The sequence below is a fragment of the Ailuropoda melanoleuca genome, chromosome 12, assembly GCF_002007445.2.
Source record: "Ailuropoda melanoleuca isolate Jingjing chromosome 12, ASM200744v2, whole genome shotgun sequence".
Classification (NCBI taxonomy): Eukaryota; Metazoa; Chordata; class Mammalia; order Carnivora; family Ursidae; genus Ailuropoda; species Ailuropoda melanoleuca.
The window spans coordinates 6441387-6457220 of NC_048229.1; the positions used below are offsets into that span (position 1 = coordinate 6441387).

The 15834-nt window shown below is 38.7% G+C and overlaps 1 protein-coding gene across 2 annotated transcripts in view; it reads right to left on the reverse strand.

Moving 5' to 3' along the window:
* KNTC1 (kinetochore associated 1) overlaps positions 1–15834 on the reverse strand; it is a 69728-nt gene that overhangs the window by 13575 nt on the left and 40319 nt on the right. For both annotated transcript variants that reach the window (XM_034638548.1, XM_019801157.2), the window contains exons 34-51: positions 14767–15047; positions 13979–14151; positions 13455–13552; positions 12881–13019; positions 12329–12385; positions 11668–11831; positions 10748–10852; positions 10021–10149; positions 9295–9411; positions 8376–8485; positions 6137–6344; positions 3863–3952; positions 2832–3003; positions 2693–2751; positions 2338–2554; positions 1320–1393; positions 842–1052; positions 600–709 (exon numbers count right to left, since the gene is read on the reverse strand). In XM_034638548.1, coding sequence (XP_034494439.1) covers positions 600–709; positions 842–1052; positions 1320–1393; positions 2338–2554; positions 2693–2751; positions 2832–3003; positions 3863–3952; positions 6137–6344; positions 8376–8485; positions 9295–9411; positions 10021–10149; positions 10748–10852; positions 11668–11831; positions 12329–12385; positions 12881–13019; positions 13455–13552; positions 13979–14151; positions 14767–15047 — 2514 coding nt within the window. The remainder of the gene's footprint in view (positions 1–599; positions 710–841; positions 1053–1319; positions 1394–2337; positions 2555–2692; positions 2752–2831; positions 3004–3862; positions 3953–6136; positions 6345–8375; positions 8486–9294; positions 9412–10020; positions 10150–10747; positions 10853–11667; positions 11832–12328; positions 12386–12880; positions 13020–13454; positions 13553–13978; positions 14152–14766; positions 15048–15834) is intronic.

Sequence of the window (15834 nt, forward strand, 5' to 3'; positions counted from 1 at the left end):
TATGAGCCTGCTTCTTCCTCTCCCACTCCCCCTGCTTGTGTTCCCTCTCTTGCTGGCTGTCTCTATCTCTGTCGAATAAATTAAAAAATAATAATAATAAAAAATAAAAGGAAGAGAAAAGCCTTGTTCTCAGGAAATACAGACTTGTTAAGGGGTAAAGGGGCATGCCACAGGCAATTTATTCTCAGACAGTCCAGAAAAACATTATAAATATATATATTATAGGGTGAAACAAATATGGCAGAATATTAAAACATTGATGGAGCTGGGAAGGGTATACAGGAATTCTTTTCAACTATTGCAACTTTTCTGTATATTTAAAATGATTTCAAATAAAAAGTTAAATCACATGACCCTAAGAATAGGCCACTTCTTTTATAGGAGTTCATCTAGAATCACCAATTAAAAGGTAAAATAGTTGCAAAACAGTATTTAAATGAAAAGAAAAAGGAAACAACTTCATTAAAACTCATCAGATAACAGAAGGTATTAAACGGAGTCAATGTTCCTTGTTCTAAGAGTCTGAGCTCCTAATTAGAAGGTTCTGTCAGTGAGGGACAACAGACAGAACAACAGATCCTCCCACAGAATGGACTTACCTCCCCAGGCTTCGTGGATGGGCACAGCCACTTCTCCAACAACATGTCCCAGACCTTCTCCAAATTAATTTCATTAACTTCGGCAATTTCTTTGGCGGCTGTGTGAATGTCTAAGATATTCAAGATAAAGAATTAAAAAAAACCCCAAAAAACAAAAAAACCCAAGTTTTCAATGCAAGATAACTGGAAATCAAAATGATAGTTCTCCTTGAGCAGAAAGATGAGTGGTGTCTTATCCTCACCAGGATAATCTTTGCCGGACGAGTTCTGAATTCTTTGACTGATGCTAGGGTGTTCGTATAGACTGACAAGGAGGTGCGCAGGTTTTCCTATCACTCTCAGATACTCCGCCGAGTTCAGCTTGTGGGCTATGAGCACAGCTTCAGTGCCTGACCGCCGATACTGAATATGAAGCTTCTTCAACAAAGCCTCCGCCTTTTCACGTGTTTCATCCTTTAAGAAAAAAATCACAAGAAAAAGAAAATGTCATACTCTAAACCTCAGGTGAGGCGAAGAATCCATCTTTATCAGCCAAGGTCCCTCCCTGCCTTAGTTACATCCTTACGTAGCTACACAAACCCTCATCTTCTTTCTCCATTTTAGGCATCCAACCCTCCAAGACGCGCGTCACTGTCACCGGGGCGGGATGAGAAGGGACTCCAGGGGAGCTCGAGTTAAGTGAAAAGAGGAAGGAGCCTTCACCGTGCAGTTCGGACACACCTGAGATGGGATATTCTGTAGCCATCTCTCGGCTAAATACAGGCAGAATTTCAAGCTGGACATCTTGAAGGAACCTGAAAGGACAAAGAGATTTATAAGCAAATTTTAAACAAGATAAATGTATCTGAGTCAAATTAAAAAGGTTATTTTTTTAAAAAAATGAGAATTCATACTCAGAGTAAAAAAAACAATTTAAACAGGACAGAAGGATACACACATTTTAACCCAAACGGGATAAGGTCATACGTGTAGTACATACAGTTCATTATTCTCACTATACAGATTCCTTGGTTATCTTTCCAAGTCAACTACATAGTATTCCATTCTATGAATATGCTCTATTTTTTAAACAAGTTCCTGACAAATAAGCATTTTAAAAAAAATAGTTATTTTCAACTTCTGTTACAACTAAAAACATGGCAGTGTATGCCTGAGTTTGTGTGCTTATTTGGTTATGTGAAAGAACACATAAGGATTCATTACTAGAAATGTGAGTGGCTACTAGGAAGCATCAATTTCTATTCCTACCTACAAGGTGGAGAGCGCCCACATCCCCGCACCCTGGTAAGCTGCAGGGAGCCTTGCTGACTTTACTGGAGCCTTTTCAACATTCAGCAAATGTTAACAATGTCAGCAATGCACCAAGTGAAGACAGAGGGCACACATAACATTTTTAACTACCATCAATAGTTTTATTTATTTTTTTTTTTTAAAGATTTTTTATTTATTTATAAGACAGAGATAGAGACAGCCAGCGAGAGAGGGAACACAAGCAGGGGGAGTGGGAGAGGAAGAAGCAGGCTCACAGCAGGAGGAGCCTGACATGGGGCTCGATCCCATAACGCCGGGATCACGCCCTGAGCCGAAGGCAGACGCTTAACCGCTCCGCCACCCAGGCGCCCCACCATCAATAGTTTTAAACGCCTCTCCTTAAAGATAGAGAAGTCCATTTTTCTTTATTGCAAGTTTAAAACAATAAGCCAACCATTTTGAGCCCATTTAGAGGAAGAATCTGTACCTTCTGGGATATCCTGGGCAAGACTGATGCCAATAGCCACAGCCCACTCTGGGTTAACTATAGACAATAAGTAGGATTCGATGGTTTGAGTGATCTTAGTTATTTCCTTGTTAATCAGCGTTGAGGACTTAGCTTGTGTTAACTTCAGGAGCTTAGGCTTCAGTTTTTTTTCAAAAACATGCTTGGCTGTAGACACATACAGAGTGTCCAAAGAGAACTTCAAAAAGAGGAAAAGTAAATTTAAGGCTGATTTATATGCACACCTTTATCTGAAAGCAGCACAAAATCCTTCTACACAGGGTCTAAGTTAACTAGAGGGTCTAAAGATACGCCTTACATAGTCTCAACCCATTACCTTCATTAATTTAGAAATTAGGAGCAGCGTTGGGAAAGATTCTTCACTGAGTTCTGTAGCTAAAAGGGAAACAAGAATATGATTTGCTTAAGAAAAAAAATTTGGCTATTCAGTAATATTTGTAAGTTAAGGAACATACAGAGAATTTTCCAGAAGTTTTGTGCTGTGCCAAAGAATATTAGGTGAAAAGGCAGTCTAGTTTGGGCAGCTGATGGCAAACTTATCACATGCTCCAACATATACTGATACTCTAGGTCCACTGGAGGAGATATTCTTCTGTATGATTTCAAATGTTTCAGAAGACTCAACGCCTATATTAAAATATAAACATAATTTCCTGTGAGATTAAACCAATCCTGTTTCTGAATTGTCTAACTTGATAGCATCATGGATTTCCACTCCTGAGATGGTCTTGTTTTCACAGAGATACACAAAACTTTTGTACTTTTACCTCTAAGGTTATCCTTCTAAACCAAAATCATAATTTACACAATGATTAAAGAAATTATGTCCGGAGAAACTAATGGAACTCTGTTGTTGGTGGGATGTCTATGAGTTTGACAGTTCCCCATGCCCTCTTCCCACAGTCTAAGAGATCTTAAAAAATCTGATTTCATTTTAAATACATAGGCAGTCGATCTAAAATTAACCCTCTATATCCCTTACATCTCTTTAGCTTATATCTCATATTTTGGGGCTTGTAAAACCTTTTGAATCAACCCATTCTTTTAATTTTTAAAATCCAATTTAAAAAGAGATAAAAGCTACTATGACCAAAATTTAGAAAAGACTAAAAAGTTACTGAAAGCACTACAATTGAGTCAGTCCTATCTACTAATATAGAAAGTGGAATCTAACTCTGGGTCCCACATACTTTTTTTTTTCCTTCCTTCTTCTGAAACACACAAATTTTGCTTTAATTCTTCCAAATCAGTACTTTAGTGACTTCATGCTCTTGGACAAATTTAAATTGCATTAGTAAAGCAAAAATAGGATTAAGATAAATGATAAAATATAGAGAGCATGAGAAGTCTTTTTACTTCTGTATCCCTTTCAAAGAAGAGGACAGGAATAAAATAGGAAGCACAAAGGATAGTCCAGATGACTGCAGTTCTGTAAATAATACAAAAAGAAGCATAAAGATAATTTTAAAATATATATTAGTTATACCTGATTAATATTAATGTTGGTTATCTTTTCATCGGCTCTTTCTATAACTTTTAGGACGACTTCAATCATGTCATAGTCATAGGGATCCAACTGTATAAAAGCAGAAATATATCAAAACTTAAGAAGATAGTCAGGCCAGGAGATGGTTTTATTCAATTATGGTCATCAGTACGGATTCCAAATACAAAATCTCACTGCACTATGGTGTTAGAGTAGATTATTCTTTTAAAAATGAACTGAGATGGGGGCACCTGGGTGGCTCAGTTGGTTAAGTATCTGACTCTTGATTTCAGCTCAGGTCATGATCCTTGAGGTCATTAGATTGAGGCCCTGAGCCCACGCCCAGCGAGGAGCCTGCTTAAGATTCTCTCTCTCTCTCTCACCCTCTGCCCTTCCCTCCTTCCCCTGCTCACGTGCTCTCTCTCTCTCTCTCAAAAACAAACCAAAAAACCCTGAAATGTTCTTATCTCAAAAGTAGCTCTTTATTAGTTCTATCAGGATAAACATTCTTTAAATGTTTCCAAAGTGACTTTAAAAAGAAAGCTGTTCCTAGGGTACTAAAAATCTAGAAAGAATAAATATATCAAAAGTTCATAATTTTGTAAGATTTTTAATTTTTTTAAAGATTTTATTTATTTATTTTGCCAGAGAGAGAGAGAGAGAGAGCATGCACAAGCAGGGGGAATGGCAGGCAGAGAGAGAAGCAGGCTCCCTGGGATCGTGACCAGTCAAAGACACTTAACCAACACAGCCACCCAGGTATCCCTGTAAGACTTTTTTTTTTTTTTTTTAAGATTTTATTTATTTATGTGACAGAGAGACAGCCAGCAAGAGAGGGAACACAGCAGGGGAGAGGGAGAGGAAGAAGCAGGCTCCCAGCCAGGAGCCTGACATGGGACTTGATCCTGGAACGCCGGGATCACACCCCGAGCCGAAGGCAGACGCTTAACGACTGCGCTACCCAGGCGCCCCCCTGTAAGACTTTTTAATTAGAATTCTATGTCTTCCATTTAAGATGGGAAAAGTACAATAAGAGGAAATGGACCTTTTCTTGGAAATGATGGAACTGAAAGTGTGGGCCTCCAAGCAAAAGTTTCTCAAAGGATTGCATTCTGGCTCTAGTCATATACTGAAATGCAAAAATTAATTGGGTGGCATCTATATATGTTCATAAAAAGAAAGGAAGTATTCTCTTTGTTCTTTGTTTCTGCCCACATACCATTACTTTTTTTCCATTTTTTTTTAAAGATTTTATTTATTTATTTGACAGAGAGAGATAGCCAGCGAGAGAGGGAACACAAGCAGGGGGAGTGGGAGAGGAAGAAGTAGGCTCCTGGCAGAGAAGCCTGGATGTGGGGCTCGATCCCAGAATGCTGGGATCACGCCCTGAGCCGAAGGCAGATGCTTAACGACTGCGCCACCCAGGCACCCCTTTTTTTCCATTTCTTAAATGCCAAATAAAGTCACAAGAATAACAACATTTGAACTAAGTGGGAAGATGATTTCTGTAGTACCTAGAACTTTTGAGCAAGTCTATATTATTTGTGGCTGAATTTCAGGCAAAATATAAAGCTGAAGTATTTCTTGTAGTCTTATAATCCTCCTCCCCCTTCCATCCACTTTTACTCCCCCAAGAAACTACCCTTAGACCTAAAATTTCAATTCTCAGAAAGATCTCCTAAGAAAATAATCAAGACAAGAGGGCAAATACGTATATATATATGAAGATATTCATTGTAACAACTTAGAATAGTGAAATGTATAAATAATTTAAATGGCCATCCATAAAGGCCTGGTTAAACACAGTATGCTTCACCCACATGGTGGAACAATACGTATCTGTCAAAAATGAGACAGATGTACATGTATTGACATGTAATGACAATATGTTAAGTGAAAAAAGAGAGTAACAGGATAGGATATTTAGCCTAAGATAGTCAGCAAACTATTAATTAACATTTTTATCTATCGGAATGAGGTTATAGAGAAATGTCACTTTTTGATTTATACTTCTTTCTAGTTTGATCTTTTCAAAGAATATGTACTATTTTCAAAAATCTGAAAAAAATGGCTATTTCGATTTTCAGGGAAAAAAAAGACCAGGAAATAGCTGTGTAAAACTATTAAAAAGATAGAAATCTAAAATTATCGAAATTTAAAGTTTTAAAAAATACAGGACTTGCATTTCCAGTTTATTACTCAATGTATCTAAATGAACTAAGGGCAGGAGGGATGCTTGACATGACCCGATATATTCACTTCCCGTTCATCTACCTTATGGAGTATTCCACTAAGACTGATGACCAAATCTTTTGTGCTCGTCAGTAAAGGAACCATTTCCAGGGCTTTGGCCAGGAGTTTGGGGTGCTGCTGCTTTGAGGACTGTGTGCTTGCGTCCCCCTGGCTCTGGCTGGCACTGGGGTTGTGTAGAAGTGTTTCGATGAATAGCTGAAGAGCTGCATCACAGTCCAACTGAAACGTGCTAAAAGAAGTATTCCATTACACACCAACTTCCCCGCATGCGTGGGTTTCCAAACAATTTCTCCCCGACACACTCCCATCACTGGACTCCAGTAACCCTCTCCTTGCCTCCTTATCAGATCACATACCTGCCATCAGAGTTAATTACTGCCTTTAAAAAATCAGATCTTGTTCTTGGTGGCCATGTTGACATGGCACAATACTGTAGAGAAATTTGTAATAAAATTGAAAATATTTAATTCCTTTAATAGGGCAATTCCACTTTCATACACTTCACAGTAGTAGCCAAGATACACTTAGAAGGATGTCCACTGCAAAAACTGTTTGTGATATTTAAAAATTGAGAACCACTCAATCATCCACCGATAAGGAGCTAGTTAAATAACTTATTCATACAAAGGAATACGAGAGTTCAAGAGCTATGAGGAAGGGCTATATGTACCAGTCTTGTAAGACATCCTGCTAAGTGAATGATGCGTGCTACAAAATGGTGTGTAAAGTATGATTCTGTTTTTGAGGAATGTAACTAAATGCATTTGCATAGGGGAAGTAAAAGAACAATACAGGCCAAACTCTTTTAACTGAAGGGTGAGACTATGTAGAACTTTGATTTTATATGTTCCATCTGAATTAGAAAAATAATAAAGACTTAAAAATTAAGAATGAAGTTAATATAGACAGAGACAATTACAATGTCTTAAGCCTTATTAATAAGATGATAGTTTAATCTGCCACATAGAATAACTAAAATATCAAGAAAAGCTTTAAGGAGGACCATTTTAAAGTCATTCCCTGAAATTCTAAAGGCCATCTAAATTTACTCAGCTGGACTCCTTGGGGTACAAGGGTCACTATCACACAAATACAAATTATCAATGCCACACAAGCGACAAGAATGTTAAATGAACTTGACACTATTCTAGCTATTTACATTTCAGAAAAGGGCTCAGTATGACAAAACCACATGCAAAAATCTACCAGGAGTTCAAATTAATAAATGAGAGAGTGTGTGCACCCCATTCTGGATCGGTAGCAGTCCAAACTGAAGAATGGCATGGTTTTGATCTTTCAAAGTACAGTTAGTCGGAGCTAGTTAGAGCTAGGAGCAGCCTATAGCTTTTGACTTGCAGGTTCAGGATGGTGGAAGCCAGGGTCCTCACTAACCTCTCCTCCGTCCATAGGAAGAGCTGGGTACCTGCCTGGTGGGGAAGCGTGCTCCTAATAGTAACTCCGACTTCACTCATCTGTCATGAACTGGATGAGGTTATAGCACCATTAGTATTTTAAAAGCAGTCACTTATTATTTGACCATGAGCGGGTCACCTAATATGGGTTTGTTCTCTCATAAATTGGCGATAACATGCAATAAAAGTTGTAAAAAATTAAATGGTGGTGTATGTGAAAGCACTTTGAAACTGATACTATGACAGCAAACTTGTCATCCTATTTATTAGATAAACACCTGAGATATTATTTATTACTATTCATCACAGTGAACTGTTATCTATAAACAAAACATTCGGCCCTAGTTTTCTTTATTCACTTATTAAATTATTTTTTAAAATTCTCCCTAAATCATACTTTTCATTATATCTTAATTTAAGATGACCCTACCCCTGAGTTAAGCTGATTCATAAGTTCAATTGCTCATAACAATATTTCCAAACTTTCCTGAACATGGGGATCATCTGGAACTCCTTCCTATTAAGGATTAGTTTCCTGGGCCTCGGCCCAGATCTGCTGAGGCAGAACCACCAGGGAGGGCCCCAGGAATCTGTATTTTAAATCAGGTGCTCCAGGGGATGTTCATCGCAAGGCAAGTCTGGGAAACCCTTAACACTGAATTTAAAGGGTGGTAACTTAAGAGAATTAAATCTGGTTCTACGTTTACTTAGTTTGGGGATGAACAAAAGAAAACATCAGAGGTCCACAGACCACATGGAATAATCATCTTTACTATCGATTCTTGCAGTAAGGACTTCCAGTTTGTTAAACTAACAGCAAAAAATACCACTAAGTTTTAAAGAATTACCAGCAATATTCCAGAATGAGGCTTGTGTCCATATCTATATTCTCCACAAGAGATTTAATGAGGTCCTTCTTGGTGAGAAAATGTTGCCTGAAAACTGGCTGGAAAGAAATCTAGAAATAAAAAGAGCAAAACAAAAAACCCAATAAAGTAAAATGTACCAGAATAAGGACACCATGGTGATTTGCATTTTTATTGAGAAACATTTTTCTAGACTCCTCCAACTTTTTTTTTTTTTTTTTTAAATCACCCTACTCAACTTGACCATCATTCTGAGATTTCAGGTATATTTGGCTGTGGGTCCAATATCTCTCTTAGTCGCACTAACCTTTTGCTCTTCATCAGTCAAGCATGGTTGTTAGCGATAACTAGTCCCATTACTGCATAGGATTTAGGCTTCAAAACACATACCATTTCTGCAATGATCACATTCCTGATAAGCTTACTGTTTGTGAATAAGGTAAGATGTTTTTTATGCACAGTGTAAAGAAAATAGGGTTTTGTTTGTTTTTACAAAGTGAAAAATGACTTTTCCCTAACAGGATTTCCTAAACCTTGGTATACCTGTATATATACTGATGTTATCTCTAACCAAACAGCAGCACAAAAGTATAAGGCTAAAGGTTAGATCTGAAACACTTTAGATGTTAATACCAGATATATTTCTATAATGAGAAAGCTAAGCAGACAAAAATGTCAAGCCCCTTCTAACTTCCTTAAAAATATAGAAGAAAGGAAATGAAGTAAATACTCCTTACTTCTTTGAAAACACCAACGTGTATACTTAATACAACTAAAATTTATGAGTCCACAATATACAACCTTTCTCTGAAGAAAAGGACAATGAGATCTTTGTTTTAAGTTTTCCTGGGGAAAATCATCAGAATGGAAGAAACTTCATGGCACTCCAAAGAATACTCACACCAAGTTTGCCAAGACGAATACCCCACCGGGCATCAGTACTGAGCTCACGGAACTTAAGCTCCGTTTCTATTTCCTGATAGAGGCTGGCCATCTGAGAGCCGACCAGAGATATGGCCTAAAAAATTAAAATATAAAATTCAGTTGAAATTGAATAACACCTTTTAGATGAAACCAAACAATATAAATCATAACCTCTCTTTGTGATAACAGGGTACAATGTTAAATATTGTTTGATACACAGTCATTATTCATACAATAGTTAGGTCATTCAACTTTAGCATGATGCCATAAATTTAGTCTGGTTTTCCTTCAAAGAAAAGGCCAAATTTTGGTTATCCTGCAAACAAAACCCGTATAAAAAGCAAATTTTAAAATAAACAATCTCAAAGAGAACTTTTGCATCTGTTAAACTTGTCTTACAAAAAGAACTAGCTCATGGGTCTAAGATTTCAAAAACACTAGAGTAAGTATAAGAAGTCAAGTTCTATGGCTGCATACAGATTTAAGAAATAAAAAATATTGTAATTCTTTGGGTTGAGCAATGATTATGACCTGCATTTACATTCACCAGTGAGCCACTAGTCAAGGAAAAGCGGGTAGAAAGTGAGTGAGCTCGACATTTCTTTTGCTCAAATCTTTAAGATCTAAGGGCAAAGGCATTTCATTTCTTCCCCTAAACGTTTTAATATTTCAAGAACTGAGTCTGTGGTTCCTTCAGTCATACCAGAATTTTGTCGTAATTATGCCATGCTTTATCTATGAGCTTCCAGAGATTTTCAAACACTTCTTTTTGGGGTAAGAGAGTGCAGTAACCCAATGCCAAGTCAAGATCCACCAGGCGACAATTAAACACCTGTCAGGAAAGCATCAAGAGAAGAACATTCTTTACAATCAAAACAGAATTTGGTCTCTGAAGGCTTGTTACTAAATCTAATTATAGACCCTAGAAAAGAATAAATGTTTCATGAAAAGTTATTTAGAGTAACTCAGTTCCAACTTGTTTACTTAGTTGTGTTTTTTTTTTTTTTTTAAGATTTTTTAAATTTATTTGACAGAGATAGAGACAGCCAACGAGAGAGGGAACACAAGCAGGGGGAGTGGGAGAGAGAAGCAGGCTCATAGCGGAGGAGCCTGATGTGGGGGCTCGATCCCATAACGCCGGGATCACGCCCTGAGCCGAAGGCAGACGCTTAACGACTGCGCCACCCAGGCGCCCCTGTTTGCTTAGTTTTAACATCCTTTATCGTTATTATAAATTTAAGGAAACAACTCTAACAAGTTCTATATGGCATGGAACTCCTACTTTCTTCTCCCCTGCGTGACAATTCCTTCAATTCTCTTCAAACCCCCAACATCCCCTCCCCCTGCTCACTCGTCCTCACTGAGAAATCAGAAGCAACCAGAAGAGAAAGAGAGAAAAAACAGAGAGCTTCCCAAGAACAGATACTCACTTTGTGCAGTAGTGTCGTAGCATTTCCCCTGATAAATGTAACGGCTTTCTCTTTCAATTCCATAACAACATGCTTGGATTTAACCAATGTGGTCTCTCCAAACAACTTTTAGAAAAGAACAAGAGAATCTTTAGGTCCCCTTCTATCTATGCATCGTTCTGAAAACTTTCCTCAAATATTAAGGGACTCTGAAAATTCATCATTATATGCAAAATGTGTTGGCATTTAACTTATGATGACAGACCACTATGGCTGGGGCAGGGGGTGGAATTGACTGGAAGGGGCAAAAGGAACCATTTCAAACACTCCCTATCTTGATTGTGGTGCTGGTGACATGGTGAATACATTGGTTGATACACTTAAAAATGTGCAATTTTGAAAGCTATACTTAATAAAGTTAATTTTTAAAAAAATTGGCCTTTAATAAATATCAATGCAACAGTAAAAGTGAATATAGTTCTCCCTGAGACTAGTCCCATAAGCACGTTGTCAACAGGTACTTTGTCTTCTAGACTGTTTTCAATGATGCTGTCAGGTAATAATTATAATAATTTGGGTCACCATAAAACAAATAGCAGATAGAGTTTTGACCTAATGGGGTCACTGGATTTGGAATAAGAAGACATATTATGGCAACCTAAAACCTCAGGCGACTGATTTCACCTCCCTCAGTTGGCTTCCTCATTTGCAAAATGGAGACTCTCAGAGTTGTTGTCAAGATTGAGTATGAAAAGTGTGCAAGAACCCTGAACTACACCCAAATCTTAGTAGCTGCTCAACAAATGTTTCTTAAATCTTACAAATTATCAGTCCTTGCTCCAGAGCCAAACAAGAATATATGGACTCCAAATTCTTTTGTTTGGCTGGGCTTTTGTATCTATAGTCATCCAAAGTGAAAGCATTTGTTCTCGAAACTCTACCTTTCCACTCAGACTGGCATTCATGAAACTTGATGCAGAATGCTGAAGACAAGTACCAAATGAACCAACGACAAATCTTAGGGCCAGCTCCCACTGGCTAGATTCTTGAAGGTTTTGAAGCAGGGCAGAGATGGAGTTTATAATAGGTAAAATAAGATTGTCTCCTGTGGAATGATAAAAGTATTTTATTTCAGTAACAGTATTTTAATCCATTTAGATTTTTTCAAAGAAAGAAAGATTACTGAAAATTGTTTCCAGGGAACATGTACATCCTCAATGGAGATGATGGTCATAGAATTGGTTCTCAAAGTGAGTAAATGAGAGAATTAACATGGGCTTGATTTAAGACAGAAAATAACTAAGTTTGATTGTAACTTGTCTGTTTTGAGATGCTTAAGTCATTAGCTAAAAAAAAAAGAAACAAAAAAACCACTGCTCCATTAGGAAGACCAAAATTTATGAACAGATGCATAAAAGTTACTTTTATAAGCCAAATGACACACTTTCCTGACCATCTGGAAGAATAACATTGTAACAGTAATAACTAAGTAACCACATCAAGAACATTAAGTCAGACTCATATTGGAGATTTCAAGGGATTTCTGTATTGGTGTATTTATAAAATCATAACACAATAGTGTACATTTCTGATGTCAAATACCTTCATTAATAGAGCAGTATGGTAAACTCGTAGAATCCAAGGGATGTCTCTTGCTTTCTACAAAAGAGAGTAAAGTACATAACACTAAATAAAACAACTCGCTCATATTCCAAGAGATACTTAAATATTGTGCTATTATCAAATAATGTCCTAAAGGAAACAGCCACTTTAAAAACAATTTTAAGTGTATACAGAAAAATACACAGATGAGTTGTACAACCTGATAAAGGAGATACATCCATATAACAGCACCCAAACCAAGAAACAGAACTTCACCAGCACCTGAAGCCCCCTCTTGCCCCGTCATTACCCACCCCCAGGGGTAACCTAACCAGCCACTCCCTTGAGGTCCAACAGCACGGCTTCCTTACAGCCTGTCCTTGCACTTCATGTAAATGAAATCAGACAGTATTTGTGTCTGGCTTCTTTTGCTCAGCATTATGCCTGCGAGACTCACCATGCTACCGTGCGGCGCTCTGGTTCAAAACCTCCACAGTTTAAACTGGCATAAGGTGGAAATACACGGAAAACAATAACCCAAGTGACATTTACCAGCGAGAGGCACAAGCGATGCAATCAGTTCATAAATGACCGGGAGCACCATCTGTGACTCAAGTACTATCCCATCTTCACTGAAGAAGTCACTGTAAGACCACTCTTCATATGGATCTTTGTGAGTTCCGAAGGAAGTCTGAATACCAAATCACACGGAGATGACACAAGTAAATACGCTCCAAACACAACTACCACCTTCACCAGGCAGAACCCAGGAGTGGGTGTATCAGAGCCAAACGCAGTTTTGAGGGTCAAAGTCAACCGTGTAGTCTCTTTCTTCATGTCTATGGCTCATAATAATGCCATTTTAAATTAAATTGTTACTCTAAGAGAAGGACAATGTCCAGAGATGCCTGGCTCGAGGCCCAACTTTCGAAAGATAGTGCAATTTAAGTTAGCCCATAAATGTGGCTGGAAGTAAGGTCTCATGCCCTTGAGTTTTCCGGCCTCGGATAAGAAAACATAAGAGGGTAGATTCAGTATTTTTGTAAAGTACGCAAGTGATTTAAAAGTGGCACATGAAGGATGGGTAGGGGTTTTGTTTAAGGAAAAGAAATTCAAAAGCAATTACTTTCATTAGAATTCCACAGTCATCCATTTGGCACTGTCTGGAAAGCTCTACTGCCGTTAAGGTATATTTACATAGTTCTAAAGCATCTAGTAAAAAATCTGAAAGAAAATGGAAAACAATTATTACACTAATATTTCATGTGTTTGGAATAATGAAAACAATCTTCTAGTAACTGCCATTCAAAATTCTAAAGTAGGCCACAATAGAGAACAAAGTTTCCACAAAGCTCTGACTACCCTAAATAATGCAGTTCAACTCTTTTCTTAAGCTCAGCCAAGAAGATCATAGATGGAGAGGCAAGGAATTTCACAACCCCATCAAAGTGAATATCAATAGTCAGAAACGACATCGTTAATACCTGTAGATATTTTCAAACAGTAATCCCCATAGAGGATTGATTATAACTGGCTCTTTATAAAATGGAGAGAATGATCTTTTGTCCTTACAGCAATGTCCAATTGTACAGAGACAGCATGTGGGAGACCAGCATGAAACAAAACTATCTATATCATAAATCTTGTCACCTGGGCTGCAGATGGTGGCAGCTTGGCAAGCGAGAGCATGTATTTCAGAAGGAAGATGGAGGCCGACAGGTGTTGCCATCGGAACGTCGTTAGCCAACATGTGACAAAGCTTCTGACATGTCAGAAACAGCAATTTACCAGTGTCTGCATTGCAGTGATACTTAAATAAGTCTCTGCAAGAAAGGATGTGTCGGAAGTTAGAGCATGCAGAGCGAAAGCAAATACATTTGCCTTTCTTGGATTAATACACGACCACCACCACCATTTAAAATGTCTTTAAGATGTATTTATGGTATCTGTTTCATCTTCAAACTTATTTGGGACACCATTAACTGTTGGAGTGCAAAGGCAACGTAAATTCAACAGTTAGGTTACCCAATGACCTTGCGTTAGTTACTTGCCTTCTATGCTATCACTTTTTTTTTTTTTTTTTTTTTTTTTTTTTTTTTTTTTTTAGAGAGAGGAGAATGAGGGGGGAGGGAGGGGCAGAGAGAGAATCTCAAGCAGACTCCATACCCAAGATGGAACCTGACACAGGGCTCGATCTCATGACCCTGAGATCACAACCTGAGCCAAAATCAAGAGTCGGATGCTTATTTGACTGAGTCACCCAGGCGCCCCGATGCTACCACTTTCTGACCCAGAGGTCCAAACTAGGCTCTGAGAGTGAGAAACCAAGAATGACTTCCAGGAAAAGAAAATGTCATTGGCCTGACCCTATCACGAAAGAAGTCAAGGAAGCAAGTGTTCCTTTCAGACAAGCCGTGCTTGCGCAGGCTGGGACTCACCTGCACCTTCTCAGCGCTGCTTCTAGATTCCCGTGGTTTAAGGCTCTCAAGGTCAGCTCGGCCTCCCGCTCTTGTGCAGACACCTGCAGCGCCAGCGCCTGTCTGTGCAACTTGGACTCAGTGCTGAGGCTCTTGTCCTCAGTAGCTGCAGGCTCTGCGGTGCCCCGGGATTTGTGTTTGGTCTGTGTGACTTCATGAGCTTTGATGTACTGTTCCCGGAGCTCTGCGACCAGGGCACTGTTGCTGTAATCTCCAAAGGACAGGAAGACCTCGAAGTTCTCCTAGCAAGGCAAGCAGGCCACATCTGTTTACTTTGTCTGTTGTTAAAAACCACTGGCAAGGCTCAAACCTCTCCTTATTTCTCCCTCAAAGACTACTCCCTTGTAAATTAAGAATTTAAGACTTTATATTTCAAGTTATGAAAGTCATGATATTATAAAAAGTTTGGAAAATAGGAAAAGCCATTTTAACCCAGGATTTTCTCAGTGTCAGTGCTACTGACACCACCATTTCTCAGTGTCAGATCATTCTCTGTTGTGGGGGAGCCCTGAAGAGCAGGAGGGACAGATTAAGTATTAGATTTTGGTGATTCCACCCTGGTGGCTCAAAGAACCCAGCTTTGCTCTTTTCTGTAATAACTCCTGGTTGGCCACTAATTCCAGACCTAGAATTTACTTTTCTGACCCAATAAAAAAAATCCCACTGAGGCCTATGGAAGGATACCAAGAAGTAGCGACAGTGAGTCAGAACTTCTTCTTTTCTTAATTTCTACACCTCACATGGGGCTCAAACTCACCACCCTGGAATCAAGAGTCCCATGCTCTTCCAAATGAACCACCCAGGCACCCCTAGACCTTCTGTTTTGATGCCACACTTTAGAGCAAGGTTTCTCAATCTTGCCAGATCATTCTCTGTTGTGGGGGCTGTCTGTGCATTGTAGCAGCGTCCCTGGCTGCTAGCCACTGGATGCCACCAGCACCTTCCTTGCACTACTTGTGACAATCAAAAATATCTTCAGACAGTGTCCCCTGGGCACAAACACACCTGAGTTGAGAACTGGTTAGCCTA